Below are 11,721 nucleotides of genomic sequence, written 5' to 3'. Positions count from 1 at the left end.
GAAGAGCTAAAAACTCTTAAGTTGAACGTGATCGAAGTCTTTAAGATGACGAGGCACAACGAGGACATCAAGTATCGTGATCAACTGTACCTGGTTCATCTCGAGAAAGGATCGACAACGCCGTCTAAGCTGAAAGCAGTTCGGGCAATTTTCAACGTCATCGTGATTTGGGAACGTTATCGTCCAGTGCACCGTGACGTGACGCAATGTTCGAACTGCTTGCAGTTTGGACATGGTGGAAGGAACTGTTTCATCAAGAGTCGTTGTGCAACCTGCGGAGGTGAGCACAAAACTAAAGCTTGCGAAACAATCAACGAGAACATCTAAGCCAAATGCTTCAATTGCGGCGGCGACCATTCTACCAAGAATCGGAGCTGCCTAAAACGAGCCGAGTTTGTAAAAATTCGGCACCAAGCGACGACGAGGAACCAACCAAATCGTCGCAAAACACCACCAACATTCACGGACGTGGATTTTCCTGCTTTGGCGTCACCAAGAACGGGATCTGTTCGGAAAAAAAATCTGCAGCCATTGCCATTGAATCAGCGGCAAAAAGTTACAGAGAATACAACACCTCCTGGTTTCAGTCAACAACCGAGGGAAAACCAACCAGCATCAACGGATGAAGGCAGTAGTGACTTGTTTTCACCACAAGAACTTCTGAACATTTTCATCGAGATGACAACAACACTGCGTGGGTGTAAAACTCGCCAGGAACAAGTAAGAACCCTTGGAGCATTCATCTTAAAATACAGTTCGTAGTTTACTCGTTCTAATGATTTTGAATATTTCAATGAATTTACTTTTTTAGTTTTAAGTTAGGATTAGTTGTTAAAGTATATATTTTTTTCTTTTGTACCCAAATGTATTCTATTCAATGCAATAATGTAAAACAATTTGAAGTAAATAAAATAAATGTGTTCAGTTAATAATAAAACGAAAAATAAAACAAAGATGAAGAGCATCAAACCATACCACTTGACATATAAAAGAAATGTAATTATTATAAGAAAGTTCAATAAAGACATATTTAATTTAAAAAAAAATACCCTTTGGCCCGACGACTTTGACGAGTGCAGTCGAGAGGAAAACTGAGCTCGTGGGAGACCGGTTAGACCGAGACGTCACAAGAGTTTGGACAGAAGAGGCTGATGTGCTTGGTAGAACTTGTTCACCTTGACCGGAAGTTGACGATTGCTGCGAGCGGTACTGTTGAACTGCTTCTTCGCTTGCTCAGGAACGTTTCGATGGAGGAGAGTGTTGTGTCTTCTTCCGCAGAGTTTGCAGGAACGCTGTTTGCAACTTACCGGACTGTGCTTGTCCGCCATGCAGTTGATGCACAGCTTTTTCAATAGTTTTAATAATTTATAAAGAAAAGTGATACATGTGTTTCTAATCAGGGTCATTCCATCTGAAGCGGAACAGCATTTGAAAATTACCCTCTCCGATCCTGCCCAACTGCAACCCGCCCGGTAGCCTCAGCTTAGCTCCCGCGAAGACCTTCACTTGTCCCCGCGGACCGGGCAATCCCCCTAAGGGACTCCATGTGCTCGTCTCATATTTAACCTCAGAATAGTTAATTACTATCAAACGTTGTCGTGTAGATTTCCTCGCAGATTTCCCAAAACCGTGCGACTTGCTGCTCCAGACTTTCCATGGTGGTAACATGACTGACGAGTCGACTGCATACGCTGGTACCATGGAACGCGCCGGAGACGAGACAAAAAAATACGGAATTCTGGAGAATTGGCTTGTCGTCGTCGATGCGCATGCGTCCCTTGCGCAGAAGCTCGAAGAATACTTCGCTGCCGATGACCATTTCGATTGGGTTCGATGTCGATGTCGCGAGATCGGTTTTATCCTTTTGGAGGACGAGAATCTCGAGGACCGATCGGTATTTGTTGAATTGGGAACACACGGTGGTGACCACCGAGTAGGCAACTGATTTGCGTTCAGCTCCAACTCCGTACAGATCCGTGCTGATTGGTTTTTTTCCGCAGATTCAGGATGCGACGGAAGCGCTCCGTCATGAGGTTGGGTTGAGAAGCATTGTCGAGAAGAACTCTACCTACTGCGGTTTTACCCTTTGGCACATTCCTTTGTGGACCACCAATCAATGAGGTACTCCTCGATATTAGCTCCTGAAAATTGCTAAAAAGTGCAAAAATGCCTCACGGCAAGAAAAAGAGGCGGTCCTCACCAGCAGGATCGGCAGATTTGAAGAAGCTAAAGAATGCCGAAGGGCTACCTGCAAAGCCAGGCAGTTTGAGCAAGGGCGCTCAAAATTCTGCTACTTACCAGAAATGATTACAACTACGTTTGAGATGACGATCCAGGTAAACGCCCCATGAAACAAGTCCTCCGTGGACTGTACGACATGGATGTGAGTGTGCTGAAAGAAGAGCTAAAAACTCTTAAGTTGAACGTGATCGAAGTCTTTAAGATGACGAGGCACAACGAGGACATCAAGTATCGTGATCAACTGTACCTGGTTCATCTCGAGAAAGGATCGACAACGCCGTCTAAGCTGAAAGCAGTTCGGGCAATTTTCAACGTCATCGTGATTTGGGAACGTTATCGTCCAGTGCACCGTGACGTGACGCAATGTTCGAACTGCTTGCAGTTTGGACATGGTGGAAGGAACTGTTTCATCAAGAGTCGTTGTGCAACCTGCGGAGGTGAGCACAAAACTAAAGCTTGCGAAACAATCAACGAGAACATCTAAGCCAAATGCTTCAATTGCGGCGGCGACCATTCTACCAAGAATCGGAGCTGCCTAAAACGAGCCGAGTTTGTAAAAATTCGGCACCAAGCGACGACGAGGAACCAACCAAATCGTCGCAAAACACCACCAACATTCACGGACGTGGATTTTCCTGCTTTGGCGTCACCAAGAACGGGATCTGTTCGGAAAAAAAATCTGCAGCCATTGCCATTGAATCAGCGGCAAAAAGTTACAGAGAATACAACACCTCCTGGTTTCAGTCAACAACCGAGGGAAAACCAACCAGCATCAACGGATGAAGGCAGTAGTGACTTGTTTTCACCACAAGAACTTCTGAACATTTTCATCGAGATGACAACAACACTGCGTGGGTGTAAAACTCGCCAGGAACAAGTAAGAACCCTTGGAGCATTCATCTTAAAATACAGTTCGTAGTTTACTCGTTCTAATGATTTTGAATATTTCAATGAATTTACTTTTTTAGTTTTAAGTTAGGATTAGTTGTTAAAGTATATATTTTTTTCTTTTGTACCCAAATGTATTCTATTCAATGCAATAATGCAAAACAATTTGAAGTAAATAAAATAAATGTGTTCAGTTAATAATAAAACGAAAAATAAAACAAAGATGAAGAGCATCAAGCCATACCACTTAGCATGTAAAAGAAATGTAATTATTATAAGAAAGTTCAATAAAGACATATTTAATTTCAAAAAAAATACCCTTTGGCCCGACGACTTTGACGAGTGCAGTCGAGAGGAAAACTGAGCTCGTGGGAGACCGGTTAGACCGAGACGTCACAAGAGTTTGGACAGAAGAGGCTGATGTGCTTGGTAGAACTTGTTCACCTTGACCGGAAGTTGACGATTGCTGCGAGCGGTACTGTTGAACTGCTTCTTCGCTTGCTCAGGAACGTTTCGATGGAGGAGAGTGTTGTGTCTTCTTCCGCAGAGTTTGCAGGAACGCTGTTTGCAACTTACCGGACTGTGCTTGTCCGCCATGCAGTTGATGCACAGCTTTTTCAATAGTTTTAATAATTTATAAAGAAAAGTGATACATGTGTTTCTAATCAAGGTCATTCCATCTGAAGCGGAACAGCATTTGAAAATTACCCTCTCCGATCCTGCTCAAATTTGGCAGGGCTGTTGAATCAACAGTGTTGATACTATCAAAACATGCAAGAATCCCGAATTTTGTACAAATCAGACCACCCGATCAATTTGGGAAGCACACAGGCGCGCTGATCAATAACTTCTACCTGGTTATTTATTGAAATAAGATTCATTACAAATTATCATTAGCAAACTAGACAAACATTTTATGTACAACACTGTTGGAAACTGGAAAGAACACCAGGTAATAATTATTGAACAGCGCGCCTATGTGCTTCTAGCAGATGCGGCGAATGAAGCTGATTTAGGAAATCTCAAATACTCAAAACTTTAAAATTCGATATCTCTGGAACGAAACATATTCCTTTCTGTCAATAAGTGATTCTTATGTAAAATTGGCAGAAGAATACGATGGTGAGGTTAAATTTCAAAAAAAAAAAAATAGGGCTGTTTTCAATTGCGCAATACAGATAGAAAAAAAACATCTTAATCGAAATTTTGATCACGGACATGTCCAATTTCCTTCAAAATTGAACTTAAGACCGACCTTTATTTAAAAATGAGGTTGATGCGAAACACAAAATAACTTATTGACATCGAAAAAGAAAATTACCTCGATACAGAAAAATGAACTTAATTAGCATTTAAAAAACTAGATTAAGAGGATTGCTATGCTCGAGAGAGGATATGTAAATTTTACTTATCTTGAACTTTCCCTCTTAGAAATAATAAATAGAAACAATAACTGATATGTATGATTTAAGGTAAATTTTGGGGTGCATATTTTTGGGTTTTTTAAATTATAGTTATTGGAATATTCGATAAGTTCAAATTTACACATTCTGAATAAGAAGATTAGAGAAACATTGGTTTATTCAAACTTGAACATCAAGTGTCAAAACAATTTCTAATTTTTCAAACGTTTTTCTGATTAGTTTATATAATTTTGCTTCGGTATTCATAAGTTTTAAATTTCCCGGGAGTCTCAACCAATTTTTCCAAAAATCGCGATGTCTAAAAATGGTCGATTTCCCGGGAATTCCCGCTCGTCGCCCTCTAGATAGAGGATAACACTCTGACCACCACATATGATTCTGGGACAATCCGGATTGTTTTATGGGTTTGTTCCAAAAAAGATCGTTTTTTCGAAAACTTTAAATAAAAAAAATAAAAAATGTATTTTTGAACAAATATTTTTGAAACTTGTTCAATAAATTTGACAGTTCGGCTGCACTGTTTACATTTTTTGCACGTGTGTCTCAGCGAAAATGTGTGTGCGTGCGCGCTCGTGACGTCACGCTGTAAAACCTAATAAGAAGCAGCTGGAAAACCTTTCTAGAGTAGCGGCTCTGGATATTCTGGTCAACACGTTTACCAGTTCAATATCTGCGGAGAACTTCACTAAATACACGCTGATTCCATTTTTGCCTTATGGGATTGGAAGTTTAAAGATAGGTCGAGGACCCGTCAGGTTCTTGCTCTATGTTTAGTTAGTTTAATCGTTTTATTTGCCAGTGAGCCTTTGGCTCTTAGTGGCAGACTAGTTTTACCGTACAGTACATTTTAGTAAGATTTACAGTTACAAATAGAGTGCAAAAAAGGCGGGGCCGGACAATGCCCAATGACCTCGGAATTGGACCGCAAGGAGCTCTGTCATTCTGAAATGGGTCATTGGAAGCAGCGCGAGGCCACCTAACACCACCTAATGTCCGGGACTGCGATAAGTTGTATCAGCATAAACCAAGTCTGATACAGATTATACCACAGAGAACAGATGTATCACAGAGAACAGATGTATATCATTGAACAAACAGCACTGAAAAACGTGTGTAAAAATTCAAACCAAAATACGTTGAAAAGAGCTAGGGTGTGCACCATCCGCCTAGATAGCGCCACTTCCAAAATCATGATGGCCTACAGTAGCAGAACGTTGGACCATCTAATCACTGCATAAAACATTCCGTACGAACGACATCAGACCAATGTCTGACTGCCCTTCATCAGAGGGTTGCAATTTTACGCGCCAAAGAAGGTAAACAAAACGAAATCGGACATAACATGTGTAAAGGGACTATTTTAAGTTGTCGCTTGAAAAATCATTTTTGAATGATTTTTTTTGTTATGTTTTTGTTAATGTTATTGCATTTTTGCATTATTTTTAGTCAACTGGAATTATACAGAAGTGAATTTTATATTTAAACAAGGTTAACATTTATTTTCTTTCGAAATTATAGAGTTATCTAAGCCCGCTCTCACGCACACTAGCCAAGCGTATCCTGCACACTCTAATTTCTTTGATGCAAGATTGTATGCAACGCATTTTTTTAGTTTACACGGTTTACACACAAGTTAGAACCAAGATGTACATCTGTTCTCTGTGGATGTATATCATTGAACAAACAGCACTGAAAAACGTGTGTAAAAATTCAAACCAAAATACGTTGAAAAGAGCTAGGGTGTGCACCATCCGCCTAGATAGCGCCACTTCCAAAATCATGATGGCCTACAGTAGCAGAACGTTGGACCATCTAATCACTGCATAAAACATTCCGTACGAACGACATCAGACCAATGTCTGACTGCCCTTCATCAGAGGGTTGCAATTTTACGCGCCAAAGAAGGTAAACAAAACGAAATCTTACATAACATGTGTAAAGGGACTATTTTAAGTTGTCGCTTGAAAAATCATTTTTGAATGATTTTTTTTGTTATGTTTTTGTTAATGTTATTGCATTTTTGCATTATTTTTAGTCAACTGGAATTATACAGAAGTGAATTTTATATTTAAACAAGGTTAACATTTATTTTCTTTCGAAATTATAGAGTTATCTAAGCCCGCTCTCACGCACACTAGCACGCCATTTGTTTTGCTGGCTGGTACAAAATTTAACCTCAATCTTTTTCGTGTACATACACGCAATACATGCGCACGTAGATAACTCTATTGAGCCTTTTCCATTGTTAGGTCAAGTATTCTCAGCCGCGACGGTGGCGCTGCCAAGCGTATCCTGCACACTCTAATTTCTTTGATGCAAGATTGTATGCAACGCATTTTTTTAGTTTACACGGTTTACACACAAGTTAGAACCAAGATGTACATCTGTTCTCTGTGATTATACTTTCCCATAATTTCGTAGCCGACCTACGGATATTGGATTGGTTGAACACACAAAAACAAAAACAATATTGTTTAAACTTGTTCAATAGAGGCTCTTACAACATAAAACTTCATAAACTTATATTTTATTATTATTTTTTTATATAATTTTTCATATAAATTTACTAGGTTTGGAGGTCCTCGTGGAGTAGTGGTTAGCGGCTTTGACTGCCCCTAAGTTCACGCAAAAAATCAGGCCTGTTTGAATCAACAAAAGATTTGGTTGATATAACTTAACGATTTTTTGTCGAAATAACTCTCAAATCCGATTGAAACAACTCAAAATTAAATTGTTGCTTCTTGGGGGTTCGTTTTCTTCGGTCCCTGCCTCGGTTACCTTGACTGTCCGCGTGATTTGACCGATTATTGGCCTGTCCGCCAGCCGTGGACGAAATTTCGCTTGGTTCGAGAAGTTTGTGCTCAAGAAATGGGACTTTTCAGCCGCCACCCAAGTACACCAAGCAAATAGTCACGAGACGGAAAAAACGAGCAGTGACCTCTTCGATCAATCCGGCTGCCTTCAAAAGCATCTTCAACGGTGCCACCAACCAATGCCCTTCTGATATTTTTTACCCTTTCAGACCACTGAGAACATAACAGATTCAACAAGCTGTGGCAGCTTAACCAACTCCTTGTTGATGTCTCAAGGCATGGCAGCGGCAACACCAGGTGCAGTTCAAGCTAGGGTGCAAGCGAGGGTGCAAGGGATGCAAAACTGCCGAAGGACAGAATGTGATGCAACCACGGATGCAACGCTTAAAGAAGCAGTCTGAAATCATTCCTGTTTCATAAATTGTTTCATCAAAAATAAATATTTCAATTAATATCGGAAACTATTACTTCAAATAAATGTTTTGTTGTTTTAATTAATTCACTAGCCTTAAGGCTAGTACGCTGATCGGAAGGAAAGGGGTCAAGAAACAGCTTTACGAACAGCAGAACAAAGAAGAGGGAACGATTTCTTGGGGCTTTTCTTCACCCTCTCTGACTTGCTTACTCTGCCGCTGTTGCCCATTTGAAATTTTTCTTGACCGATTCCTTCCGAAGTGCGTATGCCGCTTTAAATTGAAACTTAAATCTGAATAATTTCAACAAAAAATCAAAGTTGTTGCAACAAAAATCGGATTTGAACGGACTTTCTATCTAATTTTAATCAACAAAAACGAGAGTAGATTCTACGAAAATACCGCTTCGTTACAAAACAATGTCCTGATTTGAAACAACAAAATTCAAGGGCTGATACAACAAAATATTTTGTTAATTATATTCAACAAAATATTTTGTTGATTATATTCAGCAAAATATTTTGTTGAATCTACCCTTACACAGGCTGATTTTTCTGCGTGTTGCTGTTAATCAGTCTGCAAAGACGGTGTGGATCTTCAAGAGGACATTCTACCGCGTTGGATGTATGAAAGTTGGTACTTTAGTCGAGTTTTATGTACTTTTACTTATGAAAAAGTTTCCGTTCGGACAATTTTTTGACTCACTGTATATGAGTTTTTTGTCATCCCAGGTAATGGTTATACTAACTCGGAGTTTTTTTTCCTTTCAATAATTTAGGTTGCTGGAATATACTTGCTGATGAGACCAAAAAAAGGAAAACAAATAGTAGAACGTTTGCGAGAACTAACTCAAAATGAAGTAAGTTGACAATATTGTTTATTGAGGAACACAGATTGTACACATAAGAATTGGTAATTTTACATGATTTATGATGTCTAATCTAATCTAATCTAACCCTAGCGCAGCCAGTCTTTCGAGGGCATCCTGGAAAATGCCTTGGGTTGATTAACGCCTAGCATCCTCTTGTCATTATTAACATTTGCAGTGCCCCAATGCAATAAATTGCTTTGAAACATCACAAAACGTTAAAGCGGCCAGGCCAACTGCGTAAAGTTTACCGCAAAGATGATTCTTTGAATTGGATTGAGTTTGAACACGAATGTTCAAACAGCAATACAGTTCTGAATCTACAGGGGAGGAAGAAACGTGGGGATCCCCCGCTCACGTTCCTGTTTTTTTTAGAGCAATGAATCGTTGGGAGCACCATGCTAAGAAGTTTTGGTGCTCCGGGACTCTCGAGGATGGGACATTGTATTTCCACAAATGCCCTGGACACTATTTGCCATGGTTATAGCGCCACAACTTGCTCTCTGTTGATGAGATAATGTTAAAATAATTATTATGAAAATAAAATAATTTGATTCACACAAAACATTTAAATTTCAGTCAGATTCAGCTGATAAATGAAAAAATGATTTCAAGTATAACAAACGAATAGCGCAAAACGTACACAGAAATATGATTGGGAAATAAAAAGTGTGGACTGACCTTGATAATTAAACAGAACGCCAACACACTGTTGATAGGGAACCGTTCAGCTGAGCGAAATCGCTGACGCTCCCGACTAGCAAGCCAAAATAACTAAAAGTAGTTGTGTGCGTGTGAGCTAAGTTGCCATGTTTTATTCTAGTAGTTTACATAATAATGTTACTCCTGCCAAACTCTGTTCCCTGCTTTCTTACGCTAATGGACAACACATGTCTTCCTACTCACTCACAGATGGGCCCATCTAATCCCTACCCGTCCTCGCGCGCTTTCTGCCGCCATGCCGTAGCCGCACGTCCTGGCCCCCGTCGATCAGCTCGTGCTCCAGCCTCGGCGTCGCGTTCGCACCACGCGCTCCGCGTCCTCGCGACGCGCTCTGCGTACGTGCGTGCTTGCGCGACGTTGGCATCCTCCGTGTCCTTGCGCCGCGCGACTTCGACGGCCTCTTCTCGACGCCTCTACTCGATCTCCGCCGATGGTATTCGCTGACAAAACTGCCGCGGCACGACCTGTGCAGTCGGTCGGCCCTCGAGCACAAAGCAAACGGTGTATAAACGCCCTGTGGAAACAAAAGTCGTCAGCTCCATGTGCTTACTCCTTGATTCAGGCTCAATCTTACCCCGTACGGTTCGGGGGCGTTCTTTTTAGCTTCAGGTCCTCTAGTGGTGTTCCGCGTGCTTCGAGCACCGTTCTCACTGTTTAAAGAGAGCCCTTTGTTAGTATTGGTGACGCACCACCTGCCTGGAGCTAACTTACGACTTGCTTCCTCGTCGGCGTGACCTTGACACTGAATCTCGCTTCAGTCGTGCGCGTGTGTGTGGTGACCCTCAATCTCCTGTGAATAGGGTGATCTTAGTGGAAGTACAGCGTCAATTGTCAATGCCTCGCTTACTTGTGGTTTTTGGCATGCGATGCGTCTCTCCTGCCGCCTCCACTCTCGAGTTTTGCCTCGCGCGTCCGCTTTAGATCGGGCTCGTCCTTCGACACGGCGCTGGCCTGCCTCCGTGTGCGCCTAGGAAAAGAGATTTAATGATTGGCTGTCCGCTTGACCTCGATTTCTGCACTCACGTCGGGCCTCAAACGCGGCTGGCGGTGTTTCGCCGTCGACCTTGGCGTCACGAGCTTGGTGAGGTGAACCAGACACTTTTGGGACGCTCGCTGGACGGCTTGCCAATCTGGGAAATGCGACAACTAAATGGTGTGCCAATTGTCCGCCTCGACCACGACTTACCGGTAGTTTCGTTCGGGCTTTGCGGCGTATCGTGCCGTCCTGTCCGGCCTCGTGCCCCTTACGTAAATTACCGTTTCCGAGCGCTGATTTATCCGGCTCGGCGAGCTGCTGATGTCGGCTGGCGAGACGCGATCGAGCGAGGCTCCGCTCTCGATGGGTGTATGCAGGCGACTGTTCGATCGTACGACGTGGCATGGTCGTGCTGGTTGGATTTCCCTTTTTGTTGAGTTGTCGGAAATATTGGCAAGCGTGCAGCCGACTGCAGGGAAATCTCAGGCTCTTCGCGCATTCTCAAGCGAGTCTTGGGCTTCTCACTATTACGTAGCTAAACTAGTGTAACCTGAACTTAACATCTTACGGCGACTATGGGCAAAAACTACATTTTAGGCATAAATTTATCTTAAACGCAACAACACTCTGACCCAGTCACGGCGTTCTCGCAGGATTCTTTCAGAATTCTAGCAGAGAAAAAATATTCTTACTAGAACGCTGTCATCATCTTGCCAGATCTTTGCAAAAATTCTCAAAGAATTCTAGCTCAAATGCAATAACCGGTTCTAGCAGAATCCGGTGAAAGCAACCGGTTTTGTAAGAACCCTGCTAGAATCCTGCAATTTTCGAAAACAGGAAAAATCGAGGGGCGCGAAACTGGCCTTAATAGATTTAATTTGCGCATTTAATGTATTGAGGAATTAAATTCCTCTTGTCAACGAACATTTGACAGCGCCCAACTTGCTTTGTCGAAAACATTGATTTGTTTTGCGTCTCCTTCGCACACCCGCCTGTCAAGTTATTTTTTTTGTTTTAGATTTGTTTTCGCGAAAGTTTCCGAAAGGAATAAGTAAATTTTTGTTGCAAGTAGCTATAAAAGGTGGTACATCGTACGCCGTAGTTTCGAACTTGCGAAATACTCAACCCGCATCAATAAGGAGGTCATCGAGCTGAAGGGCAAGTCCGTCGAGAAACTGATCGCTTCCGGCCGCGAGAAGCTGTCCTTGATGTCATCCGGTGGTGCTGTGTCTGCCGCTGCCGCCGAGCGGAAGGAAGAGGATAGTAGATGAAAGAGTCCGAGGACGACATGAGCTTTTTTTTTTAAATTAAATATGTCTTTATTGAACTTTCATATAATAATTACATTTCATTTACATTCTAAGTGGTATGGCTA

At 41.9% G+C, this 11,721-nt stretch overlaps 1 protein-coding gene across 2 annotated transcripts; it reads right to left on the bottom strand.

Moving 5' to 3' along the window:
- Nucleotides 1-8,644: 8,644 nt before the first annotated feature.
- LOC120431115 (uncharacterized) lies at nucleotides 8,645-11,356 on the bottom strand. Of its 2 annotated transcripts, none has more exons than XM_039596269.2 (2): nucleotides 10,394-11,356; nucleotides 8,645-10,337 (listed from the first exon to the last, which is right to left on the bottom strand). In XM_039596269.2, exons 1-2 carry the CDS (start codon nucleotides 10,749-10,751, stop codon nucleotides 10,288-10,290), a joined length of 408 nt encoding a protein of 135 aa, XP_039452203.1. In that variant the 5' UTR covers nucleotides 10,752-11,356; the 3' UTR covers nucleotides 8,645-10,287. The 2 variants fall into 2 exon arrangements, with proteins under 2 accessions (XP_039452203.1, XP_039452204.1); XM_039596270.2 differs by having other exon boundaries at nucleotides 8,645-10,500; nucleotides 10,557-11,356.
- Between the last annotated feature and the right edge of the window lie 365 nt (nucleotides 11,357-11,721).

This window comes from Culex pipiens, chromosome 1, assembly GCF_016801865.2.
Source record: "Culex pipiens pallens isolate TS chromosome 1, TS_CPP_V2, whole genome shotgun sequence".
NCBI classification, from domain to species: domain Eukaryota; kingdom Metazoa; phylum Arthropoda; class Insecta; order Diptera; family Culicidae; genus Culex; species Culex pipiens.
This window is presented reverse-complemented; position numbering and strand designations above follow the sequence as displayed.

Excerpts from the sequence above, each read along its gene's own strand:
- LOC120431115 (XM_039596269.2), bottom strand. The coding sequence starts at position 10,751 with ATGCCACGTCGTACGATCGAACAGTCGCCTGCATACACCCATCGAGAG. Across the intron at positions 10,338-10,393 it reads AGCCGCGTTTGAGGCCCGAC|GCGCACACGGAGGCAGGCCA; the intron begins GTGAGTGCAGAA and ends CTCTTTTCCTAG.